At 45.3% G+C, this 24,744-nt stretch overlaps 1 protein-coding gene across 1 annotated transcript in view; it reads left to right on the forward strand.

Annotated features, from left to right (window-relative positions):
• The window catches only part of LOC138510506 (alpha-2-macroglobulin-like), a 1,041,624-nt gene that overhangs the window by 1,002,609 nt on the left and 14,271 nt on the right, over positions 1-24,744 (forward strand). Inside the window, exons 32-34 of the mRNA XM_069626208.1 lie at positions 14,677-14,767; positions 17,834-17,902; positions 24,544-24,646. Coding sequence (XP_069482309.1) covers positions 14,677-14,767; positions 17,834-17,902; positions 24,544-24,646 — 263 coding nt within the window. The remainder of the gene's footprint in view (positions 1-14,676; positions 14,768-17,833; positions 17,903-24,543; positions 24,647-24,744) is intronic.

Here is a 24,744-nt window from a genome sequence, read left to right on the forward strand (position 1 = left end):
ACATCCGCCCATGTGAGGTGGTGGTTGGTGAGGTCTTCTGTGAGTGCATCCGCTGTGAAATTTCTGGAATTATTGGAAGTCTTGTTCTGTGAGTTGCTGATGGTTGTGCTTGACTAGTGTGGTGTGCCAAATGTCAACAGTTATTGCCAGATGCCTTTTCTGTGCATTGGGTCTTTCGTGTGCTATGTGACGTTCAAATTGTCAAGATGGCAGTGGAGAACGTCCTTTATGGACTTGGTTCCCAGAGATGTTGAAGTCACCAAGGAAGATATTGTTGGCGTGCAAGAGAGACATGTTGGTCATCAAGCCTGTGAAGTCTTCCAATGAAGGTTGAGCTTCGGTGGTCTGTAGAGTCGGTGGAAGGTGACTGGTCTTTGGAGGAGAGCCGGAAATAGCAGAAGAGGTGATCTTGGCGACATCCAGTTGGGTGCATGGCCATGATGCCATGTGAATGATGGCAAGGCCTTCACCCATTTTCTTTGGACGCCCTCTTTGTAGAATTCTGTGGGTGGTTTCAGATGAGGATGTCTGGGTTGTGGGTAGAAGTGTCCAGGTCTCTTAAGTATCGCCATCAGGAAGTAGAAAAAGAACATTTTTTTGTTTTTAAAATATCTGGAATCAAGTGTGTTGAAATCAACAGTGGAACAAGTGATCGATACAGTGAGTTTCTCTTCATCCAAAGAACCGGTGCTTGGATTTGGCAAACTCTAGGTAATTTAAAGGTCACCACTCAGATGCAACAATACCCCGCATTTTGCATCCAAGGGGGAACCACGTCACTCAGAGGATACAAGTGTCCCAACTCTGAGAACGCCATCTCGCCCGAAGTACACCATAGCATTAGCATTCATCGGTTGTGGGCTTAGTATGAACTTTGCGGGTTTCCCTGAAGAAATACTGCGCGCAGTAGTTACTGTTAACTCGTGATATCGTGAGGGGTCTGAATGTATTTTTAAAACTATTTTATCCGTCGACTGAAAACAGCTTTGAGAAATTGGATGGTAAAACGCTTCTTCATTTGGCTGCAGCAAAGGTGAAAATGTCATGCCAGACATGATGTTTTTCTGAAAAAGTACATCCATTATTTCAGAACAACCCCTAGTAAGCGTTGGTAAAATATTTTTAGAAATGTATATCCATCCGGCCTCAGGAAAGAAATTATGCTATTCACCAAAAATAAAAGCGGCCTACGTTCAGGAATCATACATTATTTTAAGAACATGTTTGTGAAATAGCGCATTTTAGAGCTCATTGGATCGTTAACATAGTTTAAAATTACCAGCTGTACAGTGCGTTCAGGGCCTCAGTACAGGGTTAGTGACAACAGTAAAAACAATAGGTATTAGAAATACCCACTACTTTAAAAGACCTCATAATTACAAATTGGGGTTAAATGAGATATTGATGGTGTTGGGTACAGAGAAAGTACTACATGGGGTAAATATGGGTACCCCTTACACAGGGACGTCATTTCACCAAAATGCCTGGGGTAGCAGAAGTGACATCACACGGCCCTTGACCTCTGAGTAACAACACGGGAAGTGATGGCACACAACCTTTTACATCTTGACAAAACAGGAAGTGGCATCACATAGTATTGTTCCTCAGTACACTAAGAAAAATATGGTTACAATATCACTGTAATATGATATACATTTTTACCATCATGTCTGAAGGTGAGGACTTGATCTATGACATGCGACCCCCTTTTTAAATTGTTTTCTTGGCCCTGCGCTCTCCCCTGCTCCCACACCCACCCGCCTACCCCACCGCCCCAGATCCTCTGATTGGGCCTGGAGCCGTATTTCCCTCCGTCCTTCCAGAACAGCGCCACTCCCTGTGCAGCTCCCTCCGGTGAAGGGTCCTGAGGCAAAGGGCAGCTCCTACAGCACCATCTCCAGACTGTGTTTGCCGGTGGAGCATGCAGCGCAGCCGTTAACCAGCAGCGACTGACAAGTTAAGAAATGTGCGGACAGGGGGAACAGACATTTCTGTTCCCTATTAAACTGTTCTACCTCTCTTATTACTCCTTTTACCAAAATGCCTTAGTCTGCTAAACATCTCCCTCAATTGTATGTTGTACATATTGTGCAATTAGGCCTTTTGGAGGAAATTCGCATCTAGGTGTGTTGCTTTTGCTGCTGTATGTTGAAACCTAGGCTCTTTCCCCTTTTCCAGGAAACTCGCATAGATGTGTTTTGCTTTATCCTGCACACTTGAATCTAGATGGTCACATTGCTGTTTTGTTGAAGTTGGCTTCTCCCTCGGCCCTCCTCTCCTTTTCCCTCGGGAGGATAGCTCAGGGGCAACGTGCTCACCTTGGAAGCAAGACGACAGGAAGCAACACAGGTTCGATCCCCGGGTCCACACTTAGAAACCTCTGGGTATTAAGAGCGTTATAAATAACCTATCATATCATATCATATACTCTCCTCTTTCTCTCCCACATCACATGGTGAGGTCACTGGACGGCTCCACTCTGTGAGAGTTTCATCCTAACGGGTGTGTGCATGCTCCTCCAGAACTCCATGGACAACATTGCCTCCCTTGCTCCAGCTTTGGCGGATTCTGTGATCACTCCTTGCCACTGGCTCCTTCCCGCTTCTCCTCAAGCACTCCCTTGTGCACCCTCTCCCCAAAAATGCAAGTGAACCGGTTCACTTGCACTTAATGTTCCCTCCTCCTCCCTCCCTCCCTCCTGATCATTGCCCTTTCCTGCCTGTCCTGCACCTCTCCTCCTCCCTCTCTCCCCTCTTTTCTGTTACTGCACGTGCACGCTCAGAATTGTCTCTTGACCTATTAGGAACTTTGTTTGTCTTCTTCTCTGTTACCCCTCCCCTATCTTCCCCTCTACTCCTCCCCCTCACCTGCATTCTTGTTACAGCGCTTGCATGATCCGAGTGTCTCAATTCCTAGTAAGAACGTTATTGTTTTGTTTTTTTTTCGTCCCTGTTATCTCCCACTCCCATGTCTTTTTTTTTTTAAGAACTTTATTTTTGCATTTTTAAAACTGTTACATAAACTATCGTACCCCATTGGGGTGCGTTCCCCATGCGCCAGCCCGATCTCCCCCCGCCCCCCACATCCCCTACCCCCCATTCAGTCTGCCATCTTCTGCAATAGTTCATCCCCTCCTCTTTGTGGGTTAGTACTATGCCCGGGCTCTGCCTGGCCAAGTTATGTGTCTCTGCCTTGGGTATCGGGTTCTCCGGTCGAGGACGTTGTGTCATCGGCTGCTTTGTTGATTAGGAACGCCACGAGCGGGCCCCAGATGTCGGGAGGGCGTGCATGTTGCGGCAGTGTTCTGATGAAATCAGACTCAACGTCTTGGCAGTAAAGGATGTCTTTCCACCAGTCTGCCACCGTTGGGACCGGTCCCCGACCCCAGGACATGGCGACCCTTCTGCGGGCTAGGGTCAATAGTACCCCTGTTAGTTTCCTCACGGCTGGTGAGAGTTGTTGCGTCATCCCTAGAAGTGCCACCGTCGGGACAGGTTGTGCTTCTTCCCCTATAATTGTCGATGTAGTCTGAAGGACCTGAGTCCAGTAAGGTGATAGCTTGGGGCAATCCCATGCGAGGTGTACAAAGTCTGCTGTTAAGCTTCCACATCTCTCGCACTTTGCCGATGAGTCCAAGTTGTTTTCTCTTTTTGGCAGGGGTAAAGTACGTCTGGTGAAGGAAGTTAAAGTGTATTTGCTTGAGACGTGAGTTTAGCGCTATTTTTTGTGTTTGTCATAATATGTATGTCCATTCCTCCTCTGGGATTGCTAACTCGAGGGAGTTTTCCCATCTTGTTTTCGTGCGTGGGTTAATGGGTGCTGTATCAGTCAAGATGGATCTATAAATGGTTGAGACTAATCTTCCTTCGCCTTGCGTTTGGATCAGATTGTGCAATAGTTGCCAAGTTAAGGGTTCTCGTGGGAAGGTGGGGAAGAGTGCTTGGAGGGTGTATCTGGTTCTGAAGTAGAGAAACGTATCCAAGGAGGCAATGTGTCAGGAACCAGGACTGAAAATGCTGGAGTCGCTGGAAGTTCCGACTTCGATGAACTTTCTAGTCCTCACCCAACATGGCGTCGGTGCCTTTAAATTCAGGCTCCGCCTACTACTCAGCGCGTTGTATCTGTTATTGTTTCGTTCAACGCTCTGAGTCCTGTGTACTCGTTCTTCCATCCCGTGTTGTTGCTTCCTCTATAGCCCTCCAGTAGTAGTCTGTGCTACGTTCGATTTCCTCTTAATCTGTCTATCCTCCTTTGTTTCCGTATTTCTATTATCCCGCCTTCCTTATTCCCGGCTGTCGGTTTCCACCCTTTCCTTCTATCTATCCTTGCTCGCCAACCGCCCTGTGCAGTCGGCGCCGGCTATTTCACAGAACCTTCCGTACTCCTTGCTTACCTCCCTGTCCGCTCGGCATCCTGCCTCAGCCGTTTAGTCGGCTCTCTTGCTGACGGCCGTAGTGACGCTTCTCTGTGCCGCGTTCCGCTAGCCTTTCGCGGAGCTTATTGTGGTATTGCCTTTCATTTGTTTCTCCTCTTGTGAGTATTTTCCGTTAACTTACCTTCTCCTTGTATTCTGCTCTCTGCTCCTTATATTTTCTTCATTCCTTATTTTCCACATCTGTATTTGTTATTCCTTCTTTCTAACCTTTGTTGTTGGTCCCTCCTATCTCTTTTCCTCTGTATCTATTATTATTAGTTATCCTCTCTTCAGTTTTGCTTCGGATTGTGTTTTCACATTACTGGTATCCTGCACATTGTACCTGAAGATCTGTGCCATCTCTTTGACTCATCATCAGAACCCATCTATGGACTAGGGTTTTTTCTGCCTTCGAGCTTTTTCCCTAGATCAGAGGCTAGCCCCCTGGGGTTCCCCTAGGGCAGGTCTCTACCTCTGCCAAGGTGGCCTCCAGAGGGGCCAGACCTTACCTACACGAAAAGAAGGATTGAGCACCTAAAGGCAAGGGTTCAAGGACGAAGAAGAAACCCCAGAAGACCGAGACTTACCTTCAAGGATCTACCTCAGGGGAGTCGGGTGAGGAGAAAGGGGAGGTAGCCTCAGATCTTGACACAATGCCTCCCCTCTCCGTTGCCTGTTGCAGTGTCATAAAGATTCCTTCAATGAACAGGTCGCCTAGGGTGTTTAACTGCAGTTTTGCTACCCATATGTCGAAGACCTTTCCGGAGGTCAGAGGGATCCCTGGTATACATTTGATCGGGAGGAGGGGTGAGTATCTTACCGGGACTTTGTATTTTAATGCAAATCTCTTCAAGACCCCGTAGGTCGTGAGAACAACATTCATGGTGTTATAAGGCACTGGGAGCTGGCTGATGATGACTGCCTCAGTAGGTTAGGGGTTGCCAGGGCCCGTTCTATTTGCACGTGGGGTCTGATGAAATGCGTGGCGTACCAGTGGCTGAGGAACTGCGCCTGTGCCGCCCAAAAATATCTCTCTAAGTCAGGGAGAGCCAGTCCCCCGCTTGATACCGGGAGTAGCAGGGTTGAATGAGCTACTCTGGCTGGTTTGCCTGCCCACAGGAGTTCGAGGACAAGACTCTTAAGCATTTTAACTAGTGAGGCTCTTCCCCACAGTGTTAGCGGGAGGGATTTCCAGCAGTTTACTTTCTCTTGGAGTGTTTTTAATGTGGTCTTGTAGTTGTCACGGAAAACTTCATGGTAGTTTAGTGACATTAATATCCCTAGATAGCATACCTGTGAGGTTTCCCATGTGAAGTGGTGGTCATCGGTAAATGGTTTAGTGGCAGGAGTGAGCGAGAATACAATTGATTTAGTCTGATTAATTTTTAACCCAGAAATTGTCCCAAATGTAATTACTTCTCTCATTACTGTGTTCAGGTTTTCAACGGGGTCTCGAATGAAAATTGCTACATCGTCTGCATATAGGGATATGATCAGTTTGTGTGGACCTATGCTGAGTCCCCAATGAAGTTGATTGGATCGCAGGGACGGCGCCAGAGGTTCCATTATTAATGCAAGTATTAATGCTGATAACATGCACCCTTGCCTGGTACCCCGTTGTAGTTTGATAGGAGTTGATCTCGCCAAACCCACTACAATTGTCGCCTGGGGATTGTTGTAAAGTAAGGATATATGTTTAATGAAACGGGCTCCCAGGCCCATCCTGGCGAGTACTGCGAATAAGAAAGGCCACTCTACCGAGTCGAAAGCCTTCTCGGCGTCGAGTAAAACTGGTGATCGGGGTCAAGAGCCTCCATAATCCCGAACAGCCTTCTGATGCCAAATGTCATGTTGCGGCCTGGCACAAAGCCGGCCTGATCCGCTAGTACGAGACCCGGCATCCGTGGCATCAGTGGTAGCAGCCTCTTAGTGAGGATTCTTTCGCCAGTATTTTGTTGTCTAAATTAAGTAGGGAAATGGGCCTATACGAGGCACATTTCTCTGGGCGTTTGCCAGACTTGTGTAAAAGGATAATATTGGCCTCCCGGATAGCCTGCGGGAGGGAACCCGATTCTAGTGCTTCACAATAAACCCCGGCGAGAAGGGGGGGCTAGGATATTTGCGAAAGCTTTGTAAAATTACCCGGTTAGGCCATCGGGTCCTGGGGCTTTGGTGTTTGGGAGGGATTTGATGGCTTCGACTATTTCATCTGACGTGATGAGTTCATTGAGGGGTTCTCGTAGTTCTCTTTCTACCCAAAATAGTTCGGTGTCTTCAAGGTATCTGTGTAATGCGTCGGTGCCTGAGGTGTATTTTGAGGTATATAGGTCTTGGTAGAAGGATTGGAATGTATCTGCTATTTCATCGTCTGTGTGCACGATCGTGCATTGACTGGAGTGTATTCTTTCGACTGTTGTGGGCTTCCTGTCGGCATTTACTAGTTTTGCCAGGATGGCTCCAGGTTTTTGGCCTTCGCTGTATTTTCGGATCTGACTGTTCCGGCCTAGAAATGTTATTTCTCGTTCCGCTGTGGCCCTGAACGCTTGCAGCTCTTCTTTAAGAGCGGCCTGGACGACGGAGTCCTCCGTGGTAGAGAGTTTAAGTTCAAGGAGCTTTAGGCGTTCTTCCGTGTCTTTTACGGAGTTTACCAGTCGAAACCCAGATCGCCTACTGATCAGGATCGCCACCCCTCTGGCGTAGGCTGAATATGAGGAGAAGTATCTATGGCAACCCCAGTTTACGGGCCCATTGGTGTTCTTTTTTTCGGGAAGGAGGTGTGTTTCCTGGATCATGACCACATCTACTTCATGCCTCTTCAGGTATTGGAGGATCTTCCTTGTGTTGGAGGGGCGATTGCCCCCTCTAATGTTCCAGGTGGCGACCTTGAATTATTTGTTTGGTGTGTAGATTTATGCAGCAGTTGAGTCTGACATGAGGGAGTTTCTGGCACCGCTGGTAGCGTCGGCGACCGACTGTTGAAGGTCTGCGGAGCGTGCGGAAGAGGGGGTGTGACAGAGCTTGGTGACTTGGGGGGGTGACGGGGGTCGGCTGTCCGGGGGCGCATTCCCAACCTTGTTCTCCAACTTCCTTCTTTACACGGGCAACCCCCAACTCGCCCGTTTGCTCTTTTGATCGGGGTGGGATCCGCAACAGCGCGGATCCGTCCCTTGTTTTCCTACCCATTAACGATGAACGATTGAGTTAACTTTGCTGTGCAAGGGGCGTTAGGGGCTTCCCAAGTTGCAGGGCCTCGAAGTGCTTGGCTCCTGTGTTGTTTCGGACAAGCTGCTGTATTTTGTACACAGGTTTTAGTGCCAATGACCTTGAGTCAGTCATGATGGGTTTCTGCAGCTTCTTTCTCTTTGTGTGCGTGCTTGGTTGATTTTTAGCCCGTGCATCCTTCCCGATCTAGGAATGGGTTAGCCTCCTCTGGTGTTTGGAAGAAATGGACTTTTCCCCCCTGCTGGACTCTGAGGCCTGCCGGGAAGAGCAATGAGTATGAAAATTGGTTGTCTTTTAGCCTTTGCCTTGTGGCAGTGAAGGATCTTCTCTGGGACTGGACAACTGGGGAGAAGTCTGGGTAAAATTGGATCCTGTCTCCATTGTGGTGTAGCTCTCCTCTCTCCCTGGCCAGTCGCACGATGGCATCTCGGTCTTTATAATTGAGTATTTTTGCTATTATTGGCCTAGCCGGGGAACCTGGGATGGGTTTGACGGATGGGATCCTGTGTGCTCTTTCCACGACAAATAAGTGTGAGAGGGCATCTCGGCCGAAAAGGGTGGTGCATAACGATTCAACGAAGTCCTCCATTTTTGTTTCAGGCTGGTGTTCCCTCACCCCGATGATCCTGATATTATTTCTTCGGGAACGACCTTCTAAATCTTCGCACTTGGCGGTGGTGACCTTCATCTGGGTCTCGAGCTGGGTGATTCTAGCTTCTAGGGTCACTGCACCGTCGTCTAGGTTGGACACACGCTGCTCTACCTCGTTGAGGCGCTCAGTGTGGGTGTGCATTCTGTGTTGGAGGAGATCAACTTTATCCGCGAGGCCATCCATTTTGTTGTTCAGACTCCATATGCCCGCCTTCAGGTCCAGCAGGAGTCCCTTGATGTCAGTAGCATAGTTTCCTTCAGCCATTTGGTTTTCACTGATGGTTGGGGACTCTGGTTCTTCTTGGAGTCTAGGGGTTTTGGGTGCTGTTCCGGACTCGAAAATCAGTTTCCTCTGGGATTTGTCCGTCTTCCCCATTGGACAAGCACTGCCGGGGGTATCCGTGTGTCACGGCTGGTAGTTGTGCTCGGATTCGTGGTACCAGTCGTCCCCCTGTGAGGAGGTGCTTGAGAGCAGAGCCCTGCTCTGATGTAGTTTGCTGATTCAGTGCTCACAGGGGGGCCCGGGAGTCCAGCAGTGGGTGTGCCAGGAGGGGTGCCACTGTTTTAGCGATATGTGACATATCCCTTCAGGCCTTATCAGGTCACAGTGGCGGTCCACACTCAACGCCCCGCTGGGGGGGCAGCGGGTCTGTCTCACTGTCTTAGTGTGAGTGATGGGCTCCGTGGGGGGGTTGTGCTGGAGTATTGCAGAGCGTAGCTGGGTGTGGCATGGTGCCAGAGGCGGCTCGAGCGCATAGTATGGGGCTGGAGCAGTATGGGGCCACAGCAGGGCTGTTAAAGCTGATTTTACCCCTAGCATGCGCTGTACCAGTACCAAGCAGTTTGTTGCACGGTGCACGCCTCTGGGCTCAGCTTGTCCTTTGTGATTCGCGCTGGCCTGTTCCCGCCAGGGAGGGTCGCAGTCTCCAGACTTTCACCTCCGTCCTGGATGACTGGCGGGGGATGCCGCCCGCCGTGCCAGGTCTGGTTGCTGGAGAGGGGGCGGCGGCGTGGATCTGTGCTCCGTCCCTCGCCCCTTCTGTTTGGTGACCTGGAGCATGCACTGTTAGTTGGGCCCCCTCTCTCTAGCTGTGGATTTCGGTTGCCCGCTCCGGCTGCAACCGTGGGTGCCGCGTCTCGGGATTGCCGGCTTGGAGGGGGCGGGGGGACACAGGGGGTCTCACTCTGCTCCTTGTCTGCTGCTCACGGGCACGCCGCACGGCTCCGCTCCTTAAAGGTGCAGTGGGGGGGGGGGTAGGTGCCTTTGCCGCACTGGATCACCGCTCAGGCACTGGTAGATACTTGCGGCCCCGGCTTTAGATGGGCCCGCTCGGATGTCCCGGGCTGCAGGCACGGGCCACAGCTTTAGCGGTCGCCGGGGCTCCAATTCTTCACCAAATTTCGCCGGAGAGTATGGTAGCGACTGGATAGCCTGGGCGAACTCAGGTCGGGTGGTAGAATTCCGAAAATGTGTAGGATTATGCAGGATTAATATCTGGCCGTGCGGGAGATCGCTACAATGCTGCCATCTTGTTTGGCCCTCTAGCGCCCTCTGTTTCCCACTCCCTTGTCTTGATGCACTTTGAAACACCATTTTGCTGTATAGGCACATTATTTATTTATTCTTTTATTTATTGGGTATTTATAAATACAAGAAGGGGTCACCATATGTAGCGTTAATAACAGTGTTTATAGACCCGTATTGCAAAATTATTGTGAATGTAAGCACACGTCCAACAGAACAACCTGGACTATTGTATATTACTCGGGCTAAACTTTAAACAGACATAGCATTTCAAAGAGGCCTAATCCCCAAAGCGCAGACCTCCAGTGCCTGCCAAGTGTCTGGCCACAGACTGGAAACAGCATCTGACCCACACAAGTCCAACCAGAAAAACGATGGTCTGGAGGGTTGGCCAGAGCTGTGCCAGTGGTAATGAAGGATTTGAAAAATTACAGCCACCACCTTTCTGTTTTGATTATTTGGTAAGTAACCCAGAGTTTTTCTGTTAGATGGGAGCTAGAGGGGAAGGATGTGTTGCAGGTCATAGTAATTGCAGTTTTTTTTAAATTTATTTTAAAAAAGAAACGGCAGCAGCAGCTCTATGACATCAACACTAGAAAAGGACCATTTTATTATTTTCTTTGGCACTTTCTGTCTTGCTTAATGCCAGCCTCCTCCAGCTTCTAAGCACTGGAACAGGAACTGAACCCATGTTGCACTACATCCTCTTGTTCCTAAAGAAAGTGTGTTGCACCTGAGCTATCCTTCCAAATACATATTTTTTTTGCTTGAGAAATCAACAGATGGTTTACTTCAAAGGCGGAGGGCAACTTCAGGTAAATTAATGATCTCAACATGCGTCTATCTACAGTGAGTCGGTGATGCAGGTCTGGCAGATCTGGGTCAGGTCACGCAGTGCCCTGGCAGGATTAATGGAAAAATCCACTGGGGCAGAATCCATCACAGGCCCAGTGGCTGACCGGATGTGCAAAGCAGAAAATGAGAAACACTGATGAGATTTGCATTTCTGCTGTGCTGTCACTGAGTACAGTAGGCTGCTCATACCCATTCCCAGCTAGCTAGACCTAGTCCCCATACCCTTCCTGTTGCTACAGTGCTGGGTATTAGCTGCATAGACAACCCCGCTTCTGAACCTAACCATTCAGGCATTCTTCACTAATGGTCTGCCAACCTGTTAGTAATAGCAGCTTCATGGTTTTTCCCACATCCCTGTTATTTCTACAGCTATCAAGATTCCAGGTGAAAAAAGCTGTGGCATATTAGCTGCATTTACAACCACCTTTTTCAGGTGCAACACAGATATCTGCTATTGGCACTGCTTTGTTGTCCAATGGCCCAGGGGTCGAAAGGGCAGGTCTAGGGATAGCATAGGGGGAGCCAGGAGTAGCAGCTGCTACCCATGGCAACCCCAAATGACATCCCTGCCCTTGCTGAATGTTTTATGTACCCCATTCTGTAAATATCCTATTCAAACCAAATCTGTATACAGGTGGTATTTTAAAAGTGGGAGGTATTTCAGAAAGGTCCAATGTCATTTAAGTAGCCCACAGTGATCAAGAAAACTGGCCCCCACTAGCCTTTTGGGCCAGTTTTTCTGGCGCTGCCCAGTGGGTTAGTCCTCGGATGTTTCTACCCTTGTCTCAGGGATGGAATGCATATGGGACAGCAACTGGGTCATACCATTGCAGTTCCATGGAGATGAACCCCACTGGCTTATGGGAAAAAATGTTTTGATAAGTGGACGAAAAAAATTGTAGCTCCACCATTTGACTGGAAATGACATTATTGGTAAATACCTCTGATTTTCAGAAGTTATTTCAGTCAACAATCATGAAGTACCACATTGTATAAATACCTCACTACTCAAAATGAGCATAGATGGTAAGATCAGTTGGTATTCCAAATACAGCCCGTTTTTCCTTTTAAGGCCCTACTTACAAGCTCCTTGGACATGGCTTTACGTGAACTCTGTCCTCCAGGCTTGGTCTCTGCCGGGCCCCTCTTCCACCAAATTGTTTTGTTTTATTTTTCAGAATGGGCCAGGCCCTCACATGCCAACTCTGATAGCGAGCCATCCTACCAAGCTTCTCTTCCCCTCGCATACTTTCTCTGACGCTGGAAGTCTTCTAGTGGAAGATGTGCAATTTGGAACTAGGTTTCCAATCCTGGCTTCTGCACGTCACCAAAATTGTGTGATCTTGGGCACATCATCTTTTCTGTCTGTATCTCAGTCCACTTATTGTGACCCCATGCAAGAAAGGCCACTATAATAAGTTTACGCTTTTAACAGCTAAAACAACCTTGACCACTCTGCTCCTTATTTACATGGAGACTCACTGAGATTTGTTATAAATAATGTGCAAGGATAAGAGTTCTGAACTCAAAATAGACTACAAATGTATTGCAGCTCAGATCACCTTTTTGTACTCAGTTGGGTGTCCCCACCTTTTTCATCTCACTGAAGGCACTGCTCTTGGAGAAAGCTACACCAAGACGGGAGGAGGGCGATAGGAAGATGGGGTTGTATCACATGACAGCAGAGACATGCTTCCGGGCCTCTGGTGCATCAATGCCCATCTACATCTTTCGGGGTCTCACACATGTTTAAGAGATTCCATTTTTAGGCTACCTTCATCCATAGAAAGTGCATCCCTCTGGAGCCGCCATTATTGTATTTGGGTCTAGAAATCCTTTTTGTTTCGATTGCACAGCTTGCAGGATTTTATCTTGGTTCATTCAGCCTGAAGAAAGTAGAAAAATGCCAAACAAACAGACCTAAAAGAATATAGCCTCACACTTTCAAGGGAGTTGGCCGGAGTTACAAGAATTCCCTGCCTAGTCCTCTCCCTCCAGAGACACAAACTGTTTGAGTTGGGGTGTCAACTTTAAGAACCAGTCTGACTCGGAATGACGATTCAAGCATGTTTCTTGAATATAATTCCCACGGCTTGGCTACGGTCTTCTCAGGTAATTTCCTAGGCAAACTGGGTTTTTGGGGAAGTTGTCGCAGGGGCCATCCCTCTGTAACTCACCTTCCTAACCTAGATGTCCTTAACAGATGTTAAGTGCTGTCACCAGGTGAACCGTACTTTGAGTGTCTGACTTGAGCCGGCCCGTAGGGAATAAGTTAGCCAACGGCCCAGGAGAAACATTGCAGCACATTTTCCATATCGTAGCCCACTTAGTATTCTAGGGAGTTAGGGAATGGTGCCTTCTTTCGCCCAGTGCCAAATGCTCACCATGCACACATGGTGTCACCTGGCCGTTTCCTTCACTGGGTTCCAAGATTTTCTCCTCCAACCATGCTTTTGTCCCGCTGATCTTACACTAGGCCTTCCTACGTTCACCCTTTAATCTTCTCTTCTTACTTCTTGGTCTCTCAGAAGTCCTTCTCCACAACCTGTCCTCACCCAACTAACCCACACCTAAACTAACCCAAACATACTTTTAAATAGCCCTCCCAGGATTGGCCAACTGCCCCTAACCAATCTCTTACCTGACTTCGAGGACCTGTAACTGGGTGAAGGGCTGGGGAAAGCGTAAAGGGGCCTGTAAACTCCACCCCATTTCCATGGTCATGCTGAATTCCTTGTGCAGAAACTGCCATAAGTAACAGCAGCAGGCTGTTTGCCCCTATTATTATGGCCTTATTGGGGGCCTGGCCTCCCTTTATCAATATCCTTGGTGGGTTAGTGGACTTCTCTGGTATTTGGTTGCTCCGCCCAGGCCACCGTCTTTCCGCTGCGCCACTCTGGCGACTCTCCCGAAGGTAAGGAGAGGATGTGAGGGTGTATGGCCACTGACACACGGGCACCTTGGGGTTGTTTGGGGAATGGGGTGCCACACACCCATGACAGGGTATTGTAAGTAGCCTTGCCACATTTATGTATATTTATCGGGCAGTGTTTTGACCACAGAAGTGTTTTATTGCAGTTAAAATCCAGATTTATTGTTTATGGGTTAAGAGCTTGCCTTTGGTATGGGGCAAGCCGGCATTTTGCAAGTACACATTTCTGGCAGTGCTAACTAAGCCTTTTTTCCTTCCCACTTGAGGTTGGTCATTGTGTAAAATTAAATGTGAAAATAGCTATTATTACAGTGCTTAGAAGTAGCAGACATCCGGCAATTAGAAGTAGTAGTAGGAGTAGTAAACCTAATGTATTGAGTGCAAACAAAATTAACAATGCAGCCAGTTTCATAGTCGCTATACAAAGATAACATAAAAATGGGTATACAAAAAAAATCCCAGAAATCCATATAGCAGCATAAAGATGTCATTTAAATTGGTTTTATATAATTACACATCAATTAGATGTAGGTATCCCAACAGTCTGTGTACCTAGATAATTTTCCTTACATGAATTTTCCATCTGCAGGTTTTTTCATGAATTGAATACAATTACAAGCACTATTTTAAAAAAATCACTAATAAGACCATCAAATTGGAAATGAGTGCCCCAAATCCTTTTAATAGGGGTGCACATACTGATAATGAGCGATGCATTACAGGTCTGGCCATGTTGTGAAACTGCGTACCACTCTTTTCAGCATGATTTCTCTCATATGCTTTTATTTTGTTGGACTGGTTAGGACAGTATTTTCTTAACACTAGCATAGCGCGCTTCACCACTGCTAGATATATGCACCTACATAGCACACTGCACCACTGATACATGTACACCGATATAGCGTGCTGCACCACTGCTATGTGTAAAAATACATAGTGCTGCACCACTGCTACGCATACACTTACATAGCATGCTGCACCATTGACAGATACCATTGCTGTTTGTAAAGCCACATTTTCAAGGTATTTGGCATTAGTGTTAGTGCTAGTAATATCGCATCTTTTTTGTTTCAACAGTTATGTTGGGAAACGTCTAGTGTCCAATATGGCGCTGGTGGACATGAAAATGGTGTCGGGGTATATACCTGTGAAGTCATCCACTACAAAGGTAAGCAACCTTAACCGGATTTAGCTTTGTCAACAGTCTCTCAAACAAAAGAAGTCCCCTCTGCAGAGCCCTGAGAGGCAGGTGGGTGTGCTCCAAGCACCTTGGCCCGTATGAGAGTTGGCGTACTGTGCCCCTAGTAGGGGTATCCCAACCATAATCTGTGAAAAGAAAAGGAGCAAGGAGAAGATAAGAGGATGGGTGAGGGGGCATAAGTGCCACAGACTAAAGGAGGGAGAAATGAAGCAGGGAAAGAATGGTTTATGATGGCATGGGCCAATAAGCCTCTTTAGATATACCATAGAATTCATGATGTAGAAAGGATACTCTTTTGTCATGTGTAAGGGTTTAAGTAGAATGTGTTACAAGGCAGATTTGGAGAATTAGCAGTTCATAATGCTAGCCAGGTGCCCAAATGAGATATGGCACCCGGGCATTTGTTGCAACATTTCTAGCCATGTTCTTCTTGGGTTAGCGCTGTTCTTTGGATCTGTGCCTCCAAAGGTCTTGTTCTGCTGCTTGTGCCTTGGGCCATTATGGGTCTTTAAGATAAAGTACATGCTCTCTGAGCTATATCTCAGACTGAACCTGTAAATTCTGTTTGCTCATGGCGACTCTGCAGCAAGAGCTTTTTTGCCGGGGGGTGGTCAGAGATTAAAAGTAGCAAGATCGCTGAATAGGTTAACTGCCCATTGCTTAAAGCTCTGATGGTAAACTTTGTGTAGACTAAACGCTTGAATACTGGGAAGTCAACTTTGTGCTTTCTCTTTGTGAGAGTGATTAAATGGGCACTGTTACACTCTTGCAGATGCAGGCTTGTGGCAGTTAAGCGCTACACTATATAAATATATAAATTGCCACTTGGTAACTCAAGGCCTGACAATGCTAGCCAGGTTTACTCTGACGGAGGGCTCTGCTACAGATGGCTTTGTCAGACCTGGTCAAGCCTTTCTTTAGTGGCATTTGTGCTGCACCTTTACATAGAAACCGTACAACCTCAGCAGTAGTCAGATAGCCATATGCCAATGAAGCTTTGGGGTTAATACTTCCGAAGGGGTATTCTGTATTCGGGAAGGGGTATTCTGTCTTGGGAGGATAGCTCAGGGGCAACATGCTCACCTTTGAAGCAAGACGAAACGGAGCACCACAGGTTCAAACCCTGGGTCTGTGCTTACAAACCTCTGGGTATTAAGCGCGTTATAAATAATCCATCATATCAAAATGAGCCTTTTCATTTGCATCGAGAGATCAATGCAATGTTCATGAAACTCAGTAGATCAGTGGGTTGTGTGCGCTGTGACACTGTATGTTTATACCTCTGGGGTGATGTGGCTTTTATTGTAAATATGAAATGTCTACAGGCTACATGAGTGATAGGTGTTCTTAGAGCACCTTATAAACATTGCATATCCTCATAGATCACTCACTTTTCTAAGACCCGAGTCTATCACAGACAGATATTTGTTATGTAAAGGGGCACCCACTGCACACCCAGCTTTGACATCTGTAGACTCAGGCACTGGAGACAGGATATAGAGGGAGACGGACACCCAGATGTTTCACAGTTATCTTTAATACAGGTTCAGAAGACAGGCTGGGAGGCACAGTTAGCTCCCACAATCAGCTTGCTTATACAGGCCTTTTCAGGCTGATGCAATAATTCATGCAAATTAAGGATACATCCCCCATTGACGCTCTTAACTAGCAGATAAACCCTCCTAGTCTCCAATTGGCTGGGTTGCTTGTCAATCACCAAGCCCACATGACTTCAGCTTGGCAGGCATTATTTGACTGACACATAATCTAAGATTTTTGCGTGAGACTCAGCCGGAACTCATTATAAATCCTTGGTTGTCTGCCAAGGAGCAGCCCTTATTAGATCGTCGAGACCTGCCAAATTCACTTGGCAGGCCATACCGTGCTTACTTGTTGCCAAATAAGCAGCTGCTTGCTCCAATTGGTAGCTTTCCCAGGCTTTTAGCTACTCTACTATCCATCACTGTCTACTTTTATTTGCCAAGAAAGTCTAAATATACAATACCCAGCCGTCTGTCAAAGAATATTCTAGATTCACATGAGTCAGCCCTTTTGACACCTGCACCCCGAAGCCATTTTGTTTTTAGCATCCATCTTAGAATTAATTTGTCTTCAGAAAGCACTATAATTCAGATGTTTGCAATACTGGAACCATTGATCAGCCTGACATGTTACCTGTATTCAGTTTGAGGGAGGGGTCTAGGACTTGCTCTACAGTAATGTGGTTCATGGTGCTGCTGTCTGAACGATGGCCCTGCAAGCTCACAGAAGATGGAGAGCAGCTCTGATGTTTATGAGATGAGCCTACAGATGAGTTGACCATACAGGAGATACGGCACCCAGAGATGCACAATATTGCAGTACCCCGAGGGATTCCTCTTCAGAGGTAGCTCTGCTTCCTGTCTTGAGTGTCTATGATGAGGGATAATTTGGCTGTGCCAGGCCTGAGCAACTACACTGCATCTGTGGCCAAGATGTTTATAATCAAACATCCAAAGAGATCTCCCCACAGGCTAGGGCTGTTTAAGATATCCAGGTTGAGAGACAGCTGAGCTGATGAAGGCCTGCGTGTTTGGGACCGGTGTGTGATCATAATTCTTTCTTCATGGTGAATGATCTATGCCCACTCACCTGGTGCCTCACCACAGAACCCTTGGGTGGTCCATCTCTAGCCCTATTGGCAACAGGCAAAAGTGCAAACGAGCATTCAACCTGGTAGCAGAGACAAGTTAAGAATTGGGCAGGGTGGATCAATCGAGCAATCGAGCATTGCTTTGCCTAATCGCCTCCAGCTGTTGTGAGAAGAAATAGAGAGTGTCTCACACCAGTTGCTACCTGGAATGTTGGGATCAACGAGGCTGGGGGTGGCAGGGACATGTGTCAACCTGCCACATGGTTGGTGGAATATATGAGGTACATCTGTAATTTATTTGTGCTATAGGGGACCCTTACGCTGTAAGATAGATGGCCTTTCATGAACTCTAAAATGTTTCCGCACTTGCAAATTCTCCCTTGTCGCTTGCCTCCTTGCAGCTGCGGGATAATCCATTGGTGAGAAGGGTAGAAGTCACAGCCAATCACGTCATCATCTACCTGGAAAATGTAAGTGTTGTGGGAACCTTAGAACTAAAGTAAAGTATGGCCTGTTTGAAACAGGGGGTGAACGGGCAAAAAGCTTAAAATGGCTACGAGTGGAAAAGGTATGTGTGTCAAAGAGGTATGACATTTTTTTGTAGTGTTTTTTGCTGAAGATCTTCGGCCTGATCAACTCTTTGTAAAAAATGGGGAAGGGGGTAAGGGGATACATGGGGTAGGGAGGTGTGGGGAATAGGGACTAGATAATAGGGAACAGGGGATTGGGGATAAACCCCCCAAATGCATATTTTTTTTTAAAGTTACAAATTTGGTATGTTGTTTCAGATAAAAATATTTGGCATATAACTTTGCTGAAAAAACCCTGCTGATCTAAGAACATAGAACCGTCAAAACAGCCACGCATTATTCCTATCCTATTGCCTTCTGGAACTTGTAGTTCTGCCTGGAAATCCACACAACACTCAATGTTTTGATCTGTTACACAAATGAGTCAAACTAAGCAACATCGTCCATGTGTCAGTATGGTCCTTGTTATAATAGTAGTCTCATTAGGATCCTAGTGGTCCACATTAACAATACATGTTACCTGTGTCCAGCTTCATTGAGGATTGAAAAGCTTGCAAGTTCACTAGTGGCCTCCTCAATGGTGGACACTGATTGGTTGCAATACTCCCCATGATTCTAATACCAGGTTTCAAAGCAGAATGAGTGGAACAGCACTTTATGTTGCCGGTGTTGCACATGTAGCAGAAATATTGTCTCAGGTGTGATGGCGATATCCGCCCCTCTGGGGCATGTATAATATTTCATGTTTTAACATTTTTGACTCACATATGCATGATATGCCAATCTCATAACCCCATTTACACAGTCCCACCCCACAATTCTGGACAAGGAATAGACAGTGTGGTATTCAGAAAGCGAAATATATTTAAAAGAGTAATGTAACTTCAACCAAGTTGGTGTCCAGCTTTACACCATGGAGATCAACACAATACTATCGCCAAACCAATAATCAACCATAAAAAAAGAATTATCTGCCTATACCAATCTTACTATAATCAGTGCATACAAGCATTTATGTTCACGCCATAGTGAAATTAAATATTATTAAATATTATCATTACTCCTATACATTCTTGGAAGTAAAATGGTGTTTCTGAGATCAAACAAATATTGATGCTTCTCGGCCAGAGTATGCATATGCACATGGAAACATTTCAAGCCACATTTCAGAAAGCTAATTTGTGTCCAGTATAAAGGCCAGTATGGTATTGGCGAAAGTTACTTCTTATCAAATAACATTTAAAATACATATACAATCAACCAACTCCCCTGTGCATGTGTGAGGTCGTAAATGCAATGGCTATGTATAGGCCACTTAACTGTAGACAATGGCCAGCTTGCATTGGTCTCCTCTGAGATTTAATTCGAAAATAATGCTCTTAGGGATCTGATGATTCTATTTTGAACCCACATGCATACTATGTTCTCTGAATATGTGGCGGCAGCTTTTTCTAAACATGCATGTGCGACTTTCACTAAACATGAGTGTGTTTGGTGCAGTCTTTGTGCTTATGTGTATGAGAGATTGAGAGAGAGGGAGAGAGGGAGAGAGAGGGAGAGAGACAGAGAGAGAGAGGCCATGAATTCAGCTTAGCATGCATCTTTAAATGCACTTGTGTGTGTATATACTGTTTTGCAAGATACTTGCATGTGCAAGTTTCTATGTAAGTGCGCACAACTGTCATGAATCTGTGTGTGGTTTTCAGCCTGCATGTATTTTCAGGCTGGAGATGTATTATTCCCCAGTAGCATGTACAAAGTTTTTTTAAAAAGCATGCCCTTACACATTGCACACAAGTCTATTTCTGCATTTAAAAATAAGGGAATGCAGGGGTTTGCACTTCACACAATTATTATTAAGTAGAAGTAATACCCTCAGCATGCATTTTGTTGCGCAAACATCTAATCTATGGCCCTGGCCTCCCCGGCTGCATTAATGCACAACATTATCCTAGGCAATGGTATTTTGCAACAATACCATGACCCAAAGAACTCTACACTCTAAGTACTATTGTAAACATAATTAATTTCACATGGGCAATTGCACATTAAAGTGGCATCAAAATGGATTTAGTTTTAAATTCTTTTATTAATACAAAGTACCTTGAGTAACTCACTTTGTATTCAGTATAGATGGGGAAACACAGGGCACTGAATACCAGCACAGGTGTTCCTTTTCTCAAAATTGCATTCCCTGGATTCCCCTTTCCTTTGTCTTCCCCAATTGTACCCTGAACAATATAGATGGGCAGTATGGGGTTTAATTTACCTTTTGAGATCTGACTTCTGATATTTGGAGTGTTAGCTGGACACTTAGTCAACCTGGAATCATTCCTTCAGCAAACCATCTCTCTCTTCAGGTGGCTATTTGGAAACCAATCTCCAAACATAGCCTGGTTAGGCTCTCAATGGACTGGTCTCCAATCTGCCTGAGCTCAATCCTTCAAGCTCTGTTCTCCCATTTCCATCGAGGGCACGCCAGCACCACCCATTTGACAGATGATGTTGCACTGAAGATAGAAATACAGAGACGCTTCGAATAAGTATGTGTGCACTTCAAACTGGCAGGATAGCTATAAATCTCACGAAAAGTCTCACTTAATGTTGCCTGACCTGTACTGGCAAAAGGGTGCCTCTGCTACGTTTTGCGCTCTCATCCGAGTTCTGCGAACATTGCATTGTACATATCCAGTTGTGAATGTCATGTGACCAACGTGCGTGAATCCGTCATCACTGTGAAGATTGAAGCATCAGTTAATCCACTTAATTTGTGTATCTAAGGCCCCTGAGGGGGGTCATGAGCGTGCCCATAATACATTGCCTGCTGGAGTGCCAACCTGCCATAGTCTATATTGAGTCATGTTGAGCGTCCATCACACGTATATACTTCGTGACAATCTATGCCTTTCATCATTGAAACAATACACACAGGGGGCACTTCACCCCTATAACCACAAGTGGTCCCGGATGGGAATCCCAATAAAAGTTGTTGCTGTCTATTAATTCTTTTTTTGGAGCGTGTCGCCCATATATCAATAATATCATATGTCGTTAAAACAACGAATGTGTTAAATCCCACGATCCATCCACTATAAATAGGGTAGGGCAATATCAAAGAGTCCAAGCATAATACAAGGATGACAAGAATAACTCAAGCAGGGAGAGCCTGCTATCCCTTCAAAATAATGAGTCAAGGTATAAAACACATGATAGAGCCAAGGTGAACTATCTCTCAGAAATCAAGACTCATCAGCACACTCATGTTGTAAGAATATGTAGGATCTAACCTGCCTGTGGTTCTCCGTTTCTCAACCAACCATGGTTATAACACAGTGTAGGCATTGGTAAGAGCCTTTACTTAGCATTATAGAGCTACAGTAGTCTAAGTATTGGCTGACTAGACACATTGACTGGTTTCACCGGCTCTCACCTGAATCAGTAGCAATATGATTGAAAAATGTGAACAAATACAGGACTGTAATTGTATTGACTAGTCGAACCTGGAGTTGCTTGGTGTCTTCGACACCATCACACCTGATTTTTATCTGAATGGAGATATTAATAACCCACAGTTAAATATATCCATTGTTTGCCCCTAGAAAATGTGTCTTCTTATGCCATCCTCATGCAAATGCAATCCAGAAATGGCAGCTAAAGGCCATCTCAGAGATGTTCCTCTTATAGATAGGGGTGCTCGCAGACATTTCCTGATCGGCTCCATGGCAAAGCCATGTGAATCAGGTCCTCCTGTGCAAACACTGAGCAAACATAAGTATAACAATTAGGGATCCTCAAAGTTTCAAGATTGACTACTAAATTCACATACTTTAAGATCACCCAGCCCAAGCTGAATACGTAAAGTGGAAATTTGTCATATTATTATAGGGATAAAAAAAGAAAGTCACTTCAGAAATTGGCCTTTTACACGTTGGGCAGAAAAATGCCTTGATGAGTTGACATTGCAAGATTTAATGACTATTCAGTTGTGCTGATAATTACAGAAATCAAGGAAACATGGGACAATCAGGAATTTACTCACTGTTATAAAAGTATTTATCAAGATTTGCACTTTAGTTATGGAAAATAACTCTAGTTTTGTCTGAATACTTGCCAAAAGCTTCCGTCAATGGAAACATACTAAACAATCTATTCGGTACATAAGCACAATACTGAAAAAAAGGACATTTACACCTTGTTAGAGTATTATTTTTATATTTAGTGCTGTAGGGCAGGTGTAAAGTGCCTTCATGGGGCTTGAGTTCCTTGTAGAGCAAAACATCTTAATGAATTCTAGCTAAATGATGCTAGCTAAATTCCAAACAAGCTGTCTGCACTTGTTCTGCAAGCGTTCATTGCAACGCGGTGTTGCCAATATGACTCTTGCTCTCCTTCTTTAACTTGAAGTCGTTTTGTTCTCGGGAGGATAGCTCAGGGGCAGCGCGCTCGTCTTGGAAGCAAGACGATGTGGAGCAAAACAGGTTGGGTCTGCGGTTAGAACCCCTTGGGTATTAAGCATGTTATGAATAACCAATTATTATTATTATTCTCAGTTCCATATGTATTGTAAGGCGTTCCATAAATGACTGACATGCCCTTCTTGCACTTTTTACTTTCTAGCATCTGGCATATCTATGGTGCTTGTGTGAGTGGAGCAGAGTATCTGTGAAAGCCGTTGATGTATTTGTTAATTGTTTGGGCCCATTGTTATTGCTGACTGTGTTTGAAAAGGAGTACATTAAAAACAAGACCTGCTGCATTATTCTTTACCACTGAGTGTAACAAGCAAGTAAGACAGGTAGGTATGTGCTCACTGCAAAGGTTTGTCTGCGACCTGCATCTTCAGAGTCAAATCTCTGCAGGGCTGTCTCAGCTTTTAGCCTTCTGAGGTCAATCAATTTAGTATAATTACATTTGGTGACATTTATTTAAGGTCCTCCATAACTTGGAGGCAGACATTATCCCATGATAATGACCTGTTCCTTAGGCCACAATTAAGTAATTCATCTTTTATAACGTGCTTAAGACCGGAGACCACCCTCTAAGGGCATGTCATACCTTGACTCTATTTTGAAGGGATAGCAAGCCCTGCCTGCTTGAATTATTCTTGTGTCATCCTTGTATTATTCTTGGATTCTTTGATATTGATTAAAACCTGTGTCGATCTGCATTGTCTTGCTTCCAAGACAAACCTGTTTTCCCTGAGCTATCCTCCCAGCCCACAATGCTTAATTATTACAGAATTTTGAAGCCGGCGACAATATCCTGAAAGAAACACAACATAAAATAACAAAGGTACACTGATTAAACTGTGTAATAATGATATGCTTTTAATAGTTTTTTTATAGTGCACCATTCACCACTTTGGTCTAACAGTGTTCAGTTGTTTCATCGAAGTCAATTACTTTGTTGTAATTCACTTCGATGCAGTTACTTTGTGGGTAAGTAATTGATATCTGTATATTTTGGGTAACAGTTATGAAGGTGGGGTGGAAAGGGTAGGGGGGGTGTGCGAGGTGAGTAGAGAGGTTTGGGGGGTAAATCATCCATTATAAATACAAAAAGAATGAAAAACCGTCAAAGTTACTGCATCCTAGTGAAGTACAACAAAGTAATTCACTTTGGTGAAACAACACAGAACCAGTCTAACGTGTCATCAGGTAGATCGAATTGCAATTGTCCAGGACAGGAAGCATTACACCATTGCCTACAGTCCTATGTGCGTAGAGAGAAAATAATCTTTAACTTTTTTGTAATATTCATATTTGATATGTGCTGATTATTACATCAACTTGTTTACCTATGGAAATGTTTGCTACTAGATATGCTCCCAGATGCTGCATTGCATTGAAAGTGAGCAGGATTCACCAACTCACGTTGTTCATGTCCACAGCTTGGTTCATACATTTCCAGGTACCGCTATCCCCACCTTGGCTCTTTGCCTTTCTCAACAAAGGGCCTAATTCACAAAAGCGTTTCATAATGGCAATACCCCATTGGAAAACACTGTATGAATCAGGGCCAGAGAGTTTATTGTGCCAACCATGCCTGCTTGAGGATTTATTTTTTTAATTTTATTATTTATATTGTGGCAACACACAAGCCCATAGGCAAAGAGGAGCTGACAGCAAAACAAACACCCAAACAAATATAACTCAAAAAACACACAAAGAGAAACATTAGTTCAAAATGAGTCTTGAATTGGTGTCCAGGGAAGTATTATTCACATTCTAATATAGACTCAGAAACTAATGGAAATTAGTTTGGCCACAACCAATGATGATACAACCTGTGTCATTGCTAGTACACCAGTCTTTAACCTGCACCCTGCGTAAGAATCAAAGATCCTGGGCCCTATCACAGCCATGTCCCACTTTGGAACGCAACCTAAAAAGTCTTGTTTTTCAGCGCCTCTCTGGATTCCACCTGTTCTGGTTTATTTACATTGATAATAAGAGTGCCCTCTTTAGCCGGTCTGCCATGTGTCAGCTGGAGATACACCTTTCAGGAAAAGACAGAATCTCCCTTCGACAATGGTGGCTAGTTATCATAACATGCTGAAATATTGTGCTTGTCTTTTTTAGCTAACAAATTCGACTACAAGTTTGAGTTTCTCTGTTGAGCAAGAAAGCCTGGTGAGAAACCTGCAACCAGCAACAGCCAAGGTCTATGATTACTATGAGACAGGTAAGTAAAGAACAGTAAGTGACTTGTGAGTGATTACAGTCAGTCAAACAAGTTTATTCGGATGTAGAAAATCCATCCAACGACAAAAAACAATATTA

The sequence above is a fragment of the Ambystoma mexicanum genome, chromosome 6p, assembly GCF_040938575.1.
Source record: "Ambystoma mexicanum isolate Mex_15411 chromosome 6p, UKY_AmexF1_1, whole genome shotgun sequence".
Classification (NCBI taxonomy): Eukaryota; Metazoa; Chordata; class Amphibia; order Caudata; family Ambystomatidae; genus Ambystoma; species Ambystoma mexicanum.